Source organism: Pleurodeles waltl, chromosome 3_2 (assembly GCF_031143425.1).
Source record: "Pleurodeles waltl isolate 20211129_DDA chromosome 3_2, aPleWal1.hap1.20221129, whole genome shotgun sequence".
NCBI classification, from domain to species: Eukaryota; Metazoa; Chordata; class Amphibia; order Caudata; family Salamandridae; genus Pleurodeles; species Pleurodeles waltl.
The window spans coordinates 77,779,279-77,797,904 of NC_090441.1; the positions used below are offsets into that span (position 1 = coordinate 77,779,279).

Sequence of the window (18,626 nt, forward strand, 5' to 3'; positions counted from 1 at the left end):
AGCTGCCCATCAGAAAAGGATCGTTTTCAAAGTCCTCATCCACGCTCACAAATCCCTCCACAACACTGGACCAGCCTACCTCAACGAATGAGTGAACTTCCACACACCCACTCGTCTCCTCCGCTCTGCGGACCTCGCCCTTGCCATAGTCCCACGCATCCAATGTACCACCTCCGGAGGCAGATCCTTCTCCTACCTCGCCTCCAAGACCTGGAATTCCCTCCCCACCAACCTACGCAAGACCCAGGACCCCCTGACCTTCAGAAAGCTCCTAAAAACATGACTTTTTGAGCAGTAATAGGGCATCCACCCCCCCCCCCCCCCCACGGCACCTTTAGACCCTCCCGGGTGAGTAGCGCGCTTAATAAATTTTTTTGATTGATTTGATTGAGTACACTGCACTGTGTCAAAGGTTACTTGAAGTCTAATAATAATAGAGCCGGGGGGGGAGGGACAGGAGATGCCGGGGTGCTAATGCAACATGAAAGCACCTAGGACAGTGCCTTGTGCCCCTGGTTGGCATAAAGCCACATTGGTCTGGATGTATGAGGGTACCAAGAACCGTTTTAATGAGTGCGGCCAGAACTGTGGAAAAAGTCTTCATCTCACCAATAATAAGTGAAATGGGCTGATACGCCGCACGATCTTTGGATGGAAGGTTCGATTGTGGAATGACCACAATGGTGGCCATGTCCAACTCCCATGGAAAGTGACTGACCTCAGCAGGCCCGGAGTAGAAAGTAAGCAAATGTGGAGAGATAATTTCCTTGTACCTGCTGTGAATTTCAATGGGGAAACCTTCGTACCAGGTGTCTTAGCGACGGCTAAAGCAGATATGGCATTAAAGATCTCTTTGGTCATGAGGGGCTATTCCAAGGCCTGTCTCTCGCTGCATGATACGAGAGGCAGCTGAATATCACTTAACAGGGGAGAGTCTCGCTCCACATGTGGCCACAGGACCGCCACATAGCCACTCTGCAAACGTCCATATTATGTTTTGGGTAGTACATTGAAGGGAACCGTTGGCATCCACTATCTCAGGACCACCTGATGTAGTCATGGGTCGGGATGCATACCAGTACAGTAGCTTGCCATTCTTGTCTCCCCACTCATATATTCGTGCCTTGGAGGCATGCCACAATTGACGCCCCTGCTCCAGCGACAAGTGGCGAATCTCAGCTCGGGTCAGTTCGAGCTGTTGAGCAATCTTCCCTCAAGGATCATCGGGGAGCCATACCTCCAACCGGCGGGCTTGAGCTTCTAGCCTGGTTATCTGTTGAATTTGTCCTTCTCTTGTTTGCGAATAATACCCTTGTCTTGTCCCCTGATAGTAGCCTTACAAGCGGCCCAGAGCAGGGCAGCATACGCCTCCGTCCCTTTATTAGTTTAAAAGTATATATGGAGTTCATCAGCCAGCACCTGGGAGTACGTCTCTTCCCGAAGCGCCATGTGTTTAAGCGCCACATTAGCCACTGAGTGGCGGCCTGGGAACTTAGACGGGGGACCATAGGTGTGTGGTCGGAGATCTCTGAGGAAGAATCTGTATCTCAGTCAGTCAGAGACAATCCGGAGCCAGAAGTAGGACCAAGTCGATATGGGCTTGAGAGTGATGAGCGGCTGAGGTATGAGTATACTCTCGCTGACTTGGTCTCCACATGCGCCATGCATCGCACAACCCAAAAGTATCAGCCCAATTAGACAGTCAGCAAGCCCCTGTACACCTATGATTGAATGGGACTCTGGTGGTATCAGCAGCAGGATCAAGAACTGTGTTAAAATCACCTCCCACCACTGTGATTTCATCAGGGAGTGTTGAAATTAGACCTTTGAGAGTTTGAAAGAGGGACTCTGCCACCGAGGGGGGGTACATAGAGACATAGAAGGTTCAGTCAATGTGCCTCAACTACACCCTCAAGGACAAGGCAGCAACCCTAAGAGGTGGAGACCACATGGTTGACCAAGATAGGGAAGGACTGGTGGAGGAGTATCGCCACCCCACAGGAACCTCATATATACCCAGCATGGAACACCCTGTCAGATCCCTGGCAGGCATAGGAAAGGGCAGGAGGTACCAAGCAGATGTGTTTCCTGAAGTAACAGAATAGCTGGGAGGAAGCGGTGAGCATACCTAAGGACCACTGAATGTTTAATTTAGTCCAGCAGCCTGTTAACATTCCATGATAATACCCAGAAGTCTATGGAAAGGAACACACAGCACAGGTAGAAGTAGGAGAAGGTGCGTGCTGTGTTCAGTGGATGTCACATGATTAGGTGGTGTAACGTCACTTGTAAAAGCCTTGTTGCAATGGCAGTGTTGTGCGTGTCAGTGTGGTGGAGTGGAACAAAAAGATAACTGTTGCAAACAACCAAACAAATACACAACAAAGATAGAAAGATTTCTTCCCCCCTAAAAACAACACCTCTCCCCATACTTCAACCCAGAAGCATCTGTCACCCTCATAACTAAAACACAGCCCCAAAATATTATATACGGAACATGATATGGTGGACTCCTCCTTGTTGCATGATCTCATATTGGCCAGTCCCTCAGAAAGAGATGGAAAATAAAAGTTATAAAGAGATAAAGAAAGGAGCCTTGGACAACGGCTCTGGTTTGAGTCCCCTTGCTGTGTCGGCTCCTCCAGTCAGATCACAGGAAATGAAGATAATCTCTCATCTTCATCAGTGGGCTTTGGAAGGATGGAGCCCACTGTGGTACTGTGTCCAACAGAAGGCCCAAAGAGACATCACCAGTCTGGGATGATCGGTCTTCCTGTCAGCCGCAATCCAGGTTTGTCCAAGTCTGGGGAGGTTGAATTGGTCTCCGACTGATTGCGCCCCTTATGGGAGCAGGTTTGCATCTTCTGCTCCGACTTGGCAGCTGCAGATTTTATTATCAAAAGTTGCTTTTCTGTGAGACGGGGAGATTGGTATAGGAGACTGAGCTGCATCTCCTCTGTGAGCCAATCCCTCGCCACCTTCGGTGTATCAAAAACGTTGTTTTCCCTTCGTAAATCACACCGGAAAAAGGAGCATATAAGGTAGGTTAAGGGCCTTTAGCTTCTGCTTGACCGATGAATATGATCATCGTTTGGCCTGCATCTCTCTGGTATAGTCTGGGAATATCATTATTTTGGAGGCATTGCAGTGTATCTCTCGTGGTGCCTTGCCTCCTGCAGAATTGAATCCCTGCCTTGGAAGTTAAGGACGTGGGCAATCAAAGGTCTATGTGGGGCCCCAGGGGGGGGGTTTAGGCATCAGAACTCTGTGTGCCCACTCCACCAAAAACCAAGTAGATAACATATCTGCTGGCATCCATGTCTTAATCCTGGTTTCCAGAAACTAAGTGGGGCATGGTATCTCCATCCCCCCTGGAAAGGCAATAAATCTCAAGTTGTTGTGCCGTGATCTGTTTTCAGCATATTCAGCGCAACTGTGCATCTCGGCGGTTTGGGACATAAAGCAGAACACCTTGGCTGTGAGATCGATTTCTCATCCTCTACGGTCAACAGTTTTCCTTCAGCCACAGCAATTCTGCTAGTGATGTTGTGTCCTGATGCAGAAGTGCTACATCTAAGTGGACCTCACCAATCGTGTTTTCAGCCGCTGTCTGAGACGCCTGAATAACCTGAAGAATTTTAGATAGATCACCAGAAATTGTGGACAACCTGCTCTCCGGAATCTCTCCTGATGGGGGAGAGGCCACCCCCAAGTTTGTGGTGCACTTCTCAATAAGTTTGGTATGAGTGCAGAGTGGGGGACTTGTCCTTCCCCATCACTACAAGTTACAGGATTACTCAAGGTTGACAGCCCAGGCAACCAGCCCGTTTGTCACAATGAGGGCGACAGCAATAGCAGCTGAGGTCCCATCAGAGGAGGAAGATTCGCTAAGCAGTCCAATAGCAGATGAAGACTGGGGCCGTATCTCAGTACAGACCATAAAAGGACCGTTCCCTGCGTCTGCACTATGAGGCTTATCGAGCCTCTGGTCTCCCAGTGATGGTAATTATGGTATCATTAGTTCAGGCAGTCATTTACATTGTCCCAGTGAGGGGGGTAAAGAAATGGGAGAGGCCTGGCACAAACACACCTCTGCGCAGGAGACCATCCACAATTCACAGTTAGGAGGGAGGGAGATGACGGCCATATTCCAGGGCCCCATGTACACCTCCAGTACTTATCCATGGCCTTATTTGGGAGCCAGGTACACTGTGCGGGTGGAGGGGGCTAAAAGATCCAGCCAACCATAGGGCCTCCCGGGTCCTCAGGTCACCAACACAACTCTAGCGGTGTGTCGTCTCACATGAAGGCCCATTCCCACAGGGCACCAGGCAGGGGTGAGCTGGCACTCTATGTGCTTGTTCCACTGAGAAGAAAGTGAAGATTTTGCCCCAACCATTGATCCAAGTAGAGTTCCATAGTTGGTCCCTCAATGCTCTCAGGAAGTCCCACCACTCTGATGTTGTTCGGGCATGATCGCCCCTCCGAATCATCTACTCTGCATTTTAGCAAATCCACTTACAGCCTTAGACTCACTATCTGGGATTGTGCGTCCAACACCGTGGGCCTAACCCCCTCCAAAATGGGCTTTTGGGCTGTTACTTTTGCTTTCAATTTGTTAAACTTCTATTGCATATGCATATGGCCCGAGTCAATTATCAAGGTGTCCAGTTTGGGCTCTATGCTTGTCTTCAGGCAGTGCAAGGCTGCCAGGAGCTCAGCAAACTTAGCATTCGTGTCTTGCAGCATCAGATCAGTGCTGAGGGGTGCCACGTCCACATCAGGTGGCAAGGGGCTGGGATGATTGTCGCCCTGTTTGGGGCCTTCAGGGCGAACCATCTTGACTCCGTTGAGCTCTGCAATGCAGAGGCAAGGAAGAGTGGCGTAAGCTTGGGAGTGGTGGGCCACCACATCTCCTTCGCACGTCCTTTCACCACAGATGGCCAGAAAGCGGGGGGGAGGGCGCTGATCACTACCCTCAAGTGTAGCCCTCCCGGAACAGGCCACCAAACAAACTCAGTCAATGTAGGAGGGAGAAACGAGGTAGCTATCATGGAAAGCTGTGCTAGCTGGGGTCCTCATTGTAGCTCACCCCAACTCCTACTCTCCTACACTCCCAGTGCTGGGAGTTCACATATTCCCTCCACATGAGGGCCACAATCCACCATTGGGGGCCGCGTCAGGGGTCCCACTGGTGAACCCCCAGCACCCATGTGTCAGGTAGTATGGAATGGGTCCCAGGACCTAGGCAGGGTGGTAGCACTCCCAGTGTACTAGTGTCTGTAACCCAAGTCAGGATAGTAGCAGGTCACTACAGGGAGTGCAGAATTATTAGGCAAGTTGTATTTTTGAGGATTAATTTTATTATTGAACAACAACCATGTTCTCAATGAACCCAAAAAACTCATTAATATCAAAGCTGAATATTTTTGGAAGTAGTTTTTAGTTTGTTTTTAGTTTTAGCTATGTTAGGGGGATATCTGTGTGTGCAGGTGACTATTACTGTGCATAATTATTAGGCAACTTAACAAAAAAAAATATATACCCATTTCAATTATTTATTATTACCAGTGAAACCAATATAACATCTCAACATTCACAAATATACATTTCTAACATTCAAAAACAAAACAAAAACAAATCAGTGACCAATATAGCCACCTTTCTTTGCAAGGACACTCAAAAGCCTGCCATCCATGGATTCTGTCAGTGTTTTGATCTGTTCACCATCAACATTGCGTGCAGCAGCAACCACAGCCTCCCAGACACTGTTCAGAGAGGTGTACTGTTTTCCCTCCTTGTAAATCTCACATTTGATGATTGACCACAGGTTCTCAATGGGGTTCAGATCAGGTGAACAAGGAGGCCATGTCATTAGATTTCCTTCTTTTATACCCATTCTTGCCAGCCACGCTGTGGAGTACTTGGACGCGTGTGATGGAGCATTGTCCTGCATGAAAACCATGTTTTTCTTGAAGGATGCAGACTTCTTCCTGTACCACTGCTTGAAGAAGGTGTCTTCCAGGAACTGGCAGTAGGACTGGGAGTTGAGCTTGACTCCATCCTCAACCCGAAAAGGCCCCACAAGCTCATCTTTGATGATACCAGCCCAAACCAGTACTCCACCTCCACCTTGCTGGCGTCTGAGTCGGACTGGAGCTCTCTGCCCTTTACCAATCCAGCCACGGGCCCATCCATCTGGCCCATCAAGACTCACTCTCATTTCATCAGTCCATAAAACCTTAGAAAAATCAGTCTTGAGATATTTCTTGGCCCAGTCTTGACGTTTCAGCCTGTGTGTCTTGTTCAGTGGTGGTCGTCTTTCAGCCTTTCTTACCTTGGCCATGTCTCTGAGTATTGCACACCTTGTGCTTTTGGGCACTCCAGTGATGTTGCAGCTCTGAAATATGGCCAAACTGGTGGCAAGTGGCATCGTGGCAGCTGCACGCTTGACTTTTCTCAGTTCATGGGCAGTTATTTTGCGTCTTGGTTTTTCCACACGCTTCTTGCGACCCTGTTGACTATTTTGAATGAAACGCTTGATTGTTCGATGATTACGCTTCAGAAGCTTTGCAATTTTAAGAGTGCTGCATCCCTCTGCAAGATATCTCACTATTTTTGACTTTTCTGAGCCTGTCAAGTCCTTCTTTTGACCCATTTTGCCAAAGGAAAGGAAGTTGCCTAATAATTATGCACACCTGATATAGGGTGTTGATGTCATTAGACCACACCCCTTCTCATTACAGAGATGCATATCACCTAATATGCTTAATTGGTAGTAGGCTTTCGGGCCTATACAGCTTGGAGTAAGACAACATGCATAAAGAGGATGATGTGGTCAAAATACTCATTTGCCTAATAATTCTGCACTCCCTGTAGTCTCCCAGCCACAGCGGCAATAAAGAAGAGATGGGAGGAGGGGGCAAGCTCACTGCATGGCCTTATGGCCCCCTCCCACTGCTCTTATTGCACTGGACGGTGTTCCATAAACAGAGCAGTGCACATTTATTTGAGCCTTACAGCTCCGGTTCTGGTGACCAAAATCAAGCAGCAAGTAGGCCACTGAGCTGCCAATGACATCAAAAAGGGCGGGGCATAATCGTGGCTCTGACTCTTGATGTCTTCACTGCAGTGAGCAGGAACGTCACACCATCTGATGTGTCAGGGCAGAGCCACTCCACCAGCTTACAGGATGCAGTCCAATTCTGTGAATGCAGCGGGCCTCCGATCGGCCCCTATGCAGCAGAGCAACGCCTGGCACCAGTCACCAGCGGCAGCGCGGCCTGCTGCCTTTACCCTGCGCAATCTCTGAAGCCACAACAGGAGGTTCATGCATGTTGTACCATTCCAGCTGGGTTGGTAAGAAGTCGGGGGTGCACCCAACAGGTTTATAATGCGTGGCTGTACCCTGGTGGGGGTGAATGATTCAGGATATTTGTGGCACTAGGAAAGTGCTCACGTCTATGTGACTGCTCCTGTTGCCTTCTTGGCCACCCCCCCCGCTTGCGGTAGTACTTGGCAGGAGCTGAGCCAAGCGGTTCTTCGGATGAGTGTAGCCAGGGTCTCAGCTCATAAGGCAATCAAACTCCTTTTCTTTCGGTGTAAGCAAGAGGAGACTTTACGTTCTCAGTTCTCGAGCCTGATTCTGGATCCTAAAGGATATTAGCCACTCCTCCTGCCCCTGTTCCAATCATCTCACTTGTATTAGTGCACTCACTCATTCATGTCAAGTCATAATATGATCTCAGATACTCGCTCACGTGGCAATCTCATATTCACAAACAGTGGCGGGCTGGGTCAGATTAACAAGCCACTCAGAATTGATGAAGCATTTGGGTTTTTGTTGGGAAAGAACCATAGTCAAGTGCAGTTTTCTCAAGGTGCTATTCAGTCTCAAGGTACTACAAGGGACTGTGCAACACCCTCAGACAACTCCTCCAGCCAATCAGGGACACTTGCTGGGAATCACCTCTCCAATGTCAGATGTGACCACGGTGCATAGATTTGGGCAGTCACCACATCTATTTTGTTCAGATGACAGGACTGACCATTCCCTGTGGTATTATATTTGCTAAGGTGTTTAATCAAATAATGTACGCACAAAGAGGCCTTGCCTGTTCCATTACGAAATGTGTTTATCCAAGCTAGCCATAACCCACTTGAAACAAAGTCCTGTGCATGGGTGGTTAGGAGCATGAGCAGCACAAAGCGGTCAGTGATATAGCTATGTCACAACCTATACTAAGGTGATAACAGACCTTCTTAACTATGTGTAGCCTGGGGACCACCAGCCGGAGGAACCACAAACACTCATGTATAACAGAATCATATACAAACATGCACACACACCACACAAACACAAACACACAACACATAAATATATCTCTTCCTCTGGGAAAAATGAGGCGTTACATCCACAGTACATCACAGATTCACTAAGGAAGATCAGTAGACAACCTCCCCAAATTGGGGTGGGGATAAAACGGCCTGTGCCCCCAACTACTACTAACCATCATTTATGTCATGGCCTGAACATGGGGACAATAGTCACCTGTGTGGAATGCAGCTTCAATATGAACCTCAAACTTAGCAGTGGTGAGCAGTGGTGAGCAGTTTATTCTAAAAAAAAAAACATGTAATGCACCTGCCAAGAGGTTTAGGTCTTCAGTGTGCAAGAAAACATACCGGCCAGCAAGGAATGTTGAAATGAGAAGCAAGGCAGCACAGGGCTACTTCTTAAACCTTATTTGTTTTCTCCCTGTGTGTTTTTTCAAGTTATAGCCCACTGCCTTCTAAAGCAAGAGCCAGGACACTCGATTGTGGGTAGAAGTGCAGTTTACAAAAGCATTTTACTGTCAATCAATCTACCACCCCTACAGCCTTGCAAGCACTAAAACTCATAAATGGAGTGGGGGTGTAGAGGAGAGGGTTAGCCATTAAAAACAGCCAGATCTAGTTGATCTTAGTCTGCTTGAGGCCAAATGTTTTAAAGCTAGGGCTGCTTATGGAAGTAAGCAGGGGGATCTTTTACTACATTGTCCCTTAGAGCCATAATCCATGATTGTGTTTGATAAAAATGTATCTATGGAAGGGCAGGTCAAGCAGCTCACAAGAACCTGTGGATTCTAGGTACTGGCTGCAATGTGTCCTTTTCTTGTGTAAAACAAGCACTGACAAAGCCAGCGTGACTAAAAGTTAGTGGCAGAGGAAAGTGCTGCTGTGTGGAGTGGAGTGGAATATTGTAGAGCGGAGTGGCACAGAGTGTTGTGGGGTGGCTTAAAATGGAGTGAAGGGCTGTGGAGTGGCATAGAGTGGAGGGGAGTGTTGTGGAGTGTCAAAGTCATGGAGTGTAGTGTAGTGTCATGGAGAAGAGTGCGGTGTCATGGAGTAGAGTGGAGTATCATTGAGTAGTATAGGGTGGAGTGTTGTAGAGTAGAGTGGAGCGGTGTAGAGTGGAATGGTGGGGAGAGGCGTAGGGTGAAGGGGCATAAAGTAGAGGGGCATAGAGCAGAGTAGAGTGTCATAGAGTGATGTGACATAGGGTGTCATAGCATGGGGTGGCACAGCGTGGCATAGAGGAGTGCAGTAGAGTGCAGTGGCGTAGAGCGGTGTAAAGTGGCATGGAGTGGTGTAAAGGGAGTTGCATAGAGTGTCATAGAGAGGACTCTCAGAGTGAAGGGTTGTAGAGTAGAGGGTATTAAAGTGTCATGGAGTGGAATTGAGTGATGTAGAATTCAGTGGCATAGAGGGCCACAGAGTGGAGTATAGTGGGGTGGAGGAGAGTGTGGTAGAATGGAGTACAGTGTCACAGATTGTCGTAGAGTGGAGTAGAGTGCCATTGTGTGTTTTAGAATGTCATAGAGTGAAGCAGAATGGATTAGAACCATGGAGAGTGGAGTGGCATAGACTGAAGTGGAGTGGAATCGTGTGGCGTGGAGTAGATTGGAGTAAAGTAGCATAGACTGGAGTGTTGCAGAGTAGAATTTCGTAGAGTGGGGAATTGTACAGTGGAGTATCATACTTTGGAGTGGAGTAGAATGGAGTGGTGTAGCATAGATTGGAGTAAAGTCTTGTAGAGTGGAGCAAAGTGTCATAGAGTAAAGTGTCAAAGAGTGGAGTAGAGCAATGTGGCGTAGAGTGGCGTAGAGAAGAGTGTCATAGAGAGTGTCTGGAGTGCCGTAGAGTGAAGTGAAGTAAAGTAGAGTGGTGTAGAGTGGAGAGTCATACAGTGGAGTAGTGTGGAGTGGCATAGGGTAGAGTGAAGGATAGTGTTGCAGGGTGGAGTGAAGTGTCATAGAGTGGAGAAGAGAAGAGTGGAGGAGTGCAGAGTTCAAGGATGTAGAGTGGAGGAGCATAGAATGGAGTGAGGAAGGGCGTAGAGTGTTGTGGAGTGTCATAGAGGGAAGTGTCGTAGAGTGGAGGGGCGTAGAGCAGAGTGGCATAGAGTGGAGAGGAGTAGAGTAACATGTTGTAGAGTGGAGTGACGTAGAGTGCGTTAAAGTTGTGTACAGTGGAATGGCATAGAGTAGCACAGAGTGTGGTAGAGTGGAGTGTTTCGGGGTGAAGTGACATAGTGGGGAGTAGAGTTGTACAGTGGAGTGACATAGGGTGGAGTAGAGTGTCCTAGAGTTAAGTGGGATAGAGTGACGTACAGTGGAGTGGTGCAGAGTGGTATACAGTGGAGAAGAGAGAAGTGGCGTAGAGTGGAGTAGAGAGTCAAAGAGTGGAGTGACAGTGGAGAGGTGTAAAGTGGAGTGTCATCGAGTGACATAGCATAGAGTGAAGTAAAATGGTGCACTATGGTGTGGCATAGAGTGGAGTGCCATAGAGTTGAGTTGAGTAGAGTGAAGTGATGTAGTATAGAATAGCATAAATAACACAGAGTGGAGTGACGTCGCGTAAAGTGGAATAAAATGTTGTGGAGTGGCGTAGAGTGGAGTTGAGAAGAGTGGAGAGACGTAGAATAGAGTAGAGTAAAGTAGCAGAGTGGAGCGACGTAGCATGGAGTGGCATAGAGTGGAGTAAAGTGGCGTAGAGTGACGTAGAGTGGAGCGGCATAGAGTGAAATAGTGTATCATAGAGTGTGGCATAGTGTCAGAGTGGAGTGGCGTAGATTGTCTTAGAGTTGAGTGGCATAGAGTGGAGTGCTTTAGAATGATGTAGAGTGGAGTAGCATTGAGTATGTTAGACTGGAGTGTTATAGAGTAGCATATAGTGGAGTGGTGTAGTTTGTCGTGGAGTGGAGTGGCACAGAGTGGCGTAAAGTGGAGTGTCATAGAGTGTGGTAAAGGGGCATAACATGTAGTAAAGTGGAGTGGCATAGAGTGTCGTAGAGTGGAGCGGCATAGAGTGAAGTACAGTATTGTAGAGTGACGTGGTGTAGAGTGTCGTAAGTGGAGTAGAGTAGAGTGTAGAGCAGAGTGGGGTAAAGTGTATAGTGGCATGGACTGGAGTAGAGCAGCCTAGAGTGGTGTAGATTAGTGCAGAGTGGAGTAGAGTGCCGTAAAATGGTTTGAATGAAAGAGAGATAAATAGGGAAAGTGCGAATGAAATGGACATAGCGAGAGGGAGTGAAAGTGAAAAAGAAGGGAAGAGCAGGGTAGAGAGACAGAAATAGTGAGAAAGAAAGAGGAAGAGTGGGAGAGAGCGAATGACATATAAATATACATATATGTGTGTATATGTATATCTATATATATATATAGAGAGAGAGAGAGAGAGAGAGACTGACTACAGTAGCGCTTGGAAGATAATTTCCCAATTGTTCCCTTTCAAGGCCCTGACCTTACTCTAAATCAAACAGTAAGCCAAGGACGCAACTATAACTTGTAACCAACCAGTGATCAGTGCCCGCATTGTGCTCAGAGCCGGACATCTGTCTGGGAGCGACCTCAGGAAAGAGTGAGCAGATAGAGAGCCCGGGGGAACACACAATTAAATTATAATAAAGTAGGTCGCAAAAAGTGATCCAGTCATGGACAGAGGGACAGAGAGGGAAACGAGTGGGAACCGAAATCCGGGAGAAAGAGAGGACTGGGGAAGAGCAGTACTGAGGAAGAACAGGAAAAGAAGGGAGAGCTGTGTTAGGAACAGGCCAGGGAAGGGAATGGGAAAGATCTGACAACAGAGGGATCAAAAATAGAGTGAGCAACAATGTAAAAAAGAGACTCAATAAAGGGACACCGGAAGATAGAGACAGAGAAAATATGAAGGGAAAAAATGAAAAAGAGGGAAGGAGCAACAGATGGAAAGAGTGATCGAGGGTAAGAGAGAAGTAAAGAGGGAAAAGAAAAAAAAGGGGGGAAGAATGAGGATCAGAAGAGAGTGACAAAGATCCACGCACAGCCCTAAAGAGCATACACGACCCAACATTACATGACGCGACCTAGGGGAGGCGTGGAACCCCACAGGGCACAAGAGCCTTTAGAAGACATAGGGGGTTTAACAAGAGAGAAAATACAACGAATACAAGAAGAGTCGATAAATATCTAACGTGACAAAGGATGCAACAAAACACAGGGTGCATGCAGGAGAGAGATGAAGCAAGAAAGAATGCTCCTCTAAAGAAAGGGGGGTCCTGCGAGATACAAGTGCGCAGTGCGGGTACCCTCTACCACACAGAGTTGCTGCTTGTTTCCTAGCAGTTCCAGTACTCTCCAGTTCAAAGTATTGCACCTCTGCTTGAAGTGCAGATACTCTCACTGTCAAAATAAAGAAGTGCAGGCACTCAGTACCTGACAGTGCCGACCCATTTAAATCACTGACCGTGCGCCCAAAAGAGAGCAAGACCAACGAGAGATCGCTAACAAGAGACATTCAACCTCAGATGAGGCAGGAAACACACGAGGCGCTAACACCCTACAGAGAGTGAAGACAGGAAGTGGAATAAAAGCCTCCCGCAGGCAGGTGCACCCACCGGACCAAAGAGACACCAAGTGGCTAAGAGTGCTGAGGCTCGGACATGAGTAAACGGAGGTACCCAGGAAGCAAGTCACCTCCTAGGAAGACAGGTGCCGCCACGGGTGGGCCCCACCACAGCCCGGTCTTTATGTGCCCCTTGCCTGCCGTCAAACATGCCCCCTTCCCCTATCGCCCCCGTGACACAGCTTGTGCAGTCCTAGAGAGACTTGGAGTCGTGTGCCTGCTGCAGACTGTGTGTAGTAACCTTTCCCTCACCAGGAGGCCCATTACAGGGGTGCTCCGGGGGGGGCCATAATGGAGCAAAGGGTCCCAGTCGGAGGAAGACCGATAAGCTGAAGGGCGGGGGCGCAGTGCAGCCCATAAGGACGTCGTAAATATTGAAATCGTATAGCATCTCGAAGCTGTGGCTTCTCGCCTCTACGGGAACACAAAACACATCGTCCTACTGAAGACATACAACACTTAGTTGAAGGATCTTATGAATTTACTTTCCAGATCCACTTTAATGAAAAGGCAGTTCACCTATAGATTTAACTAATTAATACTGTCTAATTACACACCAGAGAAAGAAGGGCTCTGCTTGATTAAAGGCAAGTAAAGTCCCTGTCTAAAAACACTAACTGCTGCCATGCCTGTGTTCCATTTGATGGATACTGCGGAGTGATCCAGGAACACATTCTACCCCCTTACAGAAAAGGAAAAACACATCTAAGGCTAACATATGTTGTTCATATATAGAGACATTTTTTAGAAGTTCTGAAAATCTACTAGCCTAAAATTGCCATGTGCATTACCGTCTGTGAATATTACAAGTGAACAATTGCACGTACATGGTTGATTCTTTCTAGTTTATCAGTCTATGCATGTTCAAAAAGTTTCTAACTGGTTCATTGAATGTTAAAGGCTCTGGGTTGACAACAGCGAGTCTGTAGGTTTGAGTTTTATGGATGAAGTGAGAGAGGCAAATGCAGAAGATTTTAATACGGGCTTCCTCGTTCTAGCTAAGCATTTGATTCAGGGGTAAACACTTTTGACCTCATTCCGAGGGCGGTGGGAAACCCGGGATCCTTACCCCCGATCCCAATATTCGAAGTAACAGTGTGGAGTGGTAAATATGCCACTGGGTAAAACCCCAAGGTATGGTAATGGCTCCTTATGGTGACACACCCCTTGAGTTTAGATGCACATAGAGGCCATTGGATAGCAGAACTGCACTACAGTGTTCATTGGTTTTGGTGGGGCGGGGGTACACGCTTCCCTTCACTACTTTGCTGCTGTATAAAGGAATAATAACTATTTTGGACTCACATTCTGCCTCAGAGCACACATCAACAACAAATGAGGCACCAACGAGTCAATTTACCACTACCTATGCTGCTTCCCCGGCTTTGGTTCTAACTTCACCCCCATTGCTTCATACCCCCTACTATGTTGGTCCCCACAACTTCTCAGTTCCCGTTGTTCTGCCTAGCACACAACATGCCCGCCAACCACGAACAGCTGAGGAGGGCCTGGCACATACCTGCGGCTCGGTCTCGGGCCCGGAAGACGCGCCTCTGCTCAGCGTTAGCAGATCCATGTTAGAGTTGAAGAAGCAGTCAGCACTGACCCAGCTCTCCAGCGGGCAGCGATGCTGCTTCAGCCGGCCCCGCCCCCGCCAGAGAGGGCCCAGCTGTGCCTGTCTGACCTGGGCACCGCAGCCGTCCGCAGCTGGAGGCGATGGCTGGCATGCGAGAGGCCGGGCGCAGAACAAGTGTCTGGTCCAGACAGAGGCACGAAAGATGGAGCACTTGAGGGTGGCGGCCTAGTGTCTGAGGAGACGGTATCCCAGGAGACGCCAGACCGCGGCTTTGGAGTAAACTACCCTCAGTGTTGCTTTTAGGGTGTGATTGACAGCACAGGTAGATGGGAAGGAGGACAGGGCCGACAAAAGCACAAACTGCAACAGGAGAGATGTGAGGCATGACGGCGCCAACGAAAACACAGAAAGAGTGCAAGCGTGGCAACGCACTCGAAAAGGTAAAAAGGGGGAAGGATGCAGTCGGGGAGGGAGCGGGGCACGGAAAAGAGACAAGGAGAAAGAACCCCGATGGAGGGACATGAGAGATCAGAGCTTAGGGAAGAAAGGTGCATCAGGAAAGGGAATTGGGCTATTGAGTGACAAAGGTGTTGGTAATGACGGACAAGAAGAGGTGGGAGCGGTGACAGTGATGGGTTCTGTCAGTGTGCCTTTAGGTTCCGAGATGCTAAGGCGTGGACAGAGGGAAGGCAGCAGAGGACCAGATGGGATCAAGAACACATTGGATACAGGGGCGTACATTCGGGGGTGTTTGGGGTGTAACCAGTGCTTTAAATGGGAAAAAATAAGTGCAGGTACTCATTAACATATACTAGTAGTGTGGTGGGTGAGGCTAGGGGCGGGGCTAAGAGCAAGACATGGGATACTTTGACTTATATACCAGTTGCAGCACATGCCAAGGCCCATGAGAAATGTGTTTGAATAAACAAAACAAGTTAACTCGTTAAACGAAATGTAAGCGAAACACAACGCTATTTATCTTACTGGCATACGTATTTGCTGTCGTTTTGCACAATACTATATATTCTTGAACGTGCACACACAGAAAGAAACAAGGAGAGGCGCACACCCAAAGCATTCCACACAGTCCTCCTTAAAATGTGCCCCGATTCTCTCTCTTTCATTCGCTTTTCTCTCACACAAAGACACACACATACATAAGCAGACCCTCGTTCAAGAGACTCAGGTGGGATCAAAGCCATTTAAAACTTTCCTCCCATGGCTTTCTTAGTTGTCACTGTCAGCGGGGCTGCCTCAATTCCTGTGTTTACACAAAAGCACACGTGTGTAAATGTGATTGACAGCACAGGGCCTGAATGGACCCTGTTCTGTCAAACACAGCGTGATCGTAAATACCCAGACATTAGGCACATAATCCCCGCTGAATAGCTCAGCGGGGCGACTGAAGCACCTTTGCTGTCAGAGGCGGGTTCAACTCTGAGAGCCCAGTGCTCACCAGCACTAGCAGCTAATGAGCCTACCTTTCATGAGTACCGGTACTCTCCTTGGCAGCAGAGAAGTGCCGGTACTCAGAGTGAAAAAAATAAGAAGTGCCGGTACTCAGTACCTGTGAGTACCGGCCCATTTAAAGCACTGGGTGTAACACACCCCAATAAATGTATTCTCTGGTAAATTGTTGGGTCCAGGTGTTTCAGTTGGTTATGGTGAGGTGGCTGACAGATTTTACCTAGGATTTATGCAGGCACAAACAGACAAAAACATACACACATTCTCGCTCTTCTCCCTCAGGCATATTTACAAGCCCATAGCATAGCCTAGTGTCATTTTTTTATGTTAAGGAGGCGCTAAGGAGGTCTTTCTCTTGAGCCGTATTTACAAAGTGGCACCATGCTTGCATTGCACCACTTTGTAAACCCTTGCTCCACATTATGCCTGCACCAGGAAGGACCAAAAAATGACACAGTGAAATTTACATTTCACTGTGCTATTTATTTCTGTCATTTTTAACGCCTGCTCAGAGCAGGCGTTAAAATGATGCACCCATTTGAATCAATGAGCATCCCTGTGCTTTGCTGCACTAGAGTCAAAAGTTTTGACTCTAGTGCAGCAAAGCGGCATAATAGCATAAAAAATGTTGACGCTATTGTCCTAACGACCGCCATAGTGTGCAGTATTGTAAATACAACGCAACCATGGTGTAGTTAGGTGGGGCAGAGATGACGCAAGAAAAGTGGGGCCTCGGGACCGATGTGCCACTTTCTTATAAATATGCCCCTCTATTTCGACGTTCTTAAATCTGTTAGTTATTTTTCAATATAATGTTTTTTCAAGTAACCCTAGCAATCCACACTGCCCTCCATTCCCACTGCCCCCTAAGCCCCCTCATGCTCTTCTTCTCAAATAATGTATTTTACCATGATGTGCCATCATGGTTGTTGGGAAATTTGAAGCTCACACCACCCAATCTTACGGACTACTCTACGCCTCTGACTGGGGGAGTAAAGAGGAGTAAAGAAAGAGCTTGGGGAGAACATGCACAGGACCTATGAACAACGAAAGCGAAAGGGAAGTTACTGATGACCATAGGAGATCAGCTCACGGTGATAGGAGGAGACGTGAGATGAGAGAGAGACTAGCATCAATTATAGTACAGGAGACAGATGGGGAAGATGGAATGATAGATCATCCTCCGGTAAGAGAGTGGAAGGTTAATCTGAATTTTAAAAAGCACCTACAGGGAAAGGTATAGGAATAGGAGGGAGAGAAGCTGCAAAAGGTCACAGTGGAGATCAAGAGATGAGGATCGAGCAGATGCCTTAGAATGGTGGCAGAAACAGAAGAGCGGCAAAGTGAACATTGAGAAGGAAGAAGAACAGGATCAGACAAGCTGTAGTAGTGGGGACCAAAGAGGTAGCACAAGAAGTTTGAAAGCAAAGAAGAGGCATTTCGTTGGGTAATGAAAGACTAGAATGTGGAGGGAACAAAAAGACGGACTGTGGCAAGTTGAATAGATGACAGGGAGATGTAACCAGGAGTGGATAATTTGAACAGAGAGTGGGTATGGTTCCAAAGGACGTGGTTGAGAACTTGAAGAGAGTCAGTGGGTGTAGAAGATAAGGGGAAGGAAGACTACAAGTTTGAGACACGTATAGACAAAGTCAGTTGGAGTACCAGAAATTATGTTAGAAAAATGAAGTAAAACTTGAGGATGCAATCGAGATGCAAAAGCAGGATATACAGCAGCGGTCTCCATCCTTTTCTGTAATAAGAGCTATCTATGTTCAATGAAACTCATTAAGTGCTACTAACATTGTTAGTCTTGTAATGGGGAATGCATCTGACAAGATTACATTGTTGGCTAAGATTACTACCAGCAATCACCTCAGTCCATCAGGCATGATTGCAAGCAGCAACATATAAAACCTTTGTCAATATATAATGCCGCTACATCGCTAATACATAAAATCCATAGCTGCAATGCCTTTGGCATGAAGGTAGTAACATTTGAAAAAAGTCTTCCCAATGCCACGTGATTTATCACTAAAATACCAGGCATACATATATTTTGGAAAAACAGTCATTTTTCATCAATTTCGGCTTATGAGTTCGGAAAATAAACACCCTTTTGTCTCAACTATACATTTTACATTTTGGTGTACATATAATTCAAGCAGGTAAAAGCTTCTAATTTAGTAGTCTGGGCTGCACACAGGAGAGCAACTTACAGGTATCCAGAGAACTACCAGTAGCTCACAAGCTACTCGTTGGAGAACCCTGATGTAAAGACTAGTGACAGCGTTTCATTTATGGGATTGGTAAGACAATTGGGGCTGCATTTGATGTAGTCCACAAAAGAAAAACCATAGGCAAAATATTATAATGATGTCTTTAAACTATTACACAGAGAAATAAGAGAAAACAAAGGCTCCAAAGAAGTGGAAAGAGAGTTGACAAAAAGACGGACATTGCCCATGACCAGAGAGAATTGGACCACGGCATCCAACAAGCTTATGCGAACTGTTTCAGGACTGGCACAGTTTAAACCCTGTGAATGTAGGGACCCTCACTCTAGTCAGGGTAAGGGAGTCATACTCCTAAGATAACCCCTGCTCACCCTTTTGGTAGCTTGGCACAATCAGTCAGGCTTATCTCAGAGGCAATGCGT

At 47.4% G+C, this 18,626-nt stretch overlaps 1 protein-coding gene across 3 annotated transcripts in view; it reads right to left on the reverse strand.

The window, feature by feature from the left end:
- The window catches only part of LOC138286494 (septin-4-like), a 363,706-nt gene that overhangs the window by 292,202 nt on the left and 52,878 nt on the right, over window positions 1–18,626 (reverse strand). For 2 of the 3 annotated variants that reach the window (XM_069226789.1, XM_069226790.1), the window contains exon 1: window positions 14,444–14,511. The exons of the other annotated variant lie outside the window; for it this stretch is intronic. In XM_069226789.1, coding sequence (XP_069082890.1) covers window positions 14,444–14,500 — 57 coding nt within the window. In that variant the 5' untranslated portion in view covers window positions 14,501–14,511. Of the gene's footprint in view, window positions 1–14,443; window positions 14,512–18,626 lie in introns of those variants that run through there. 3 annotated transcript variants of the gene reach the window in all.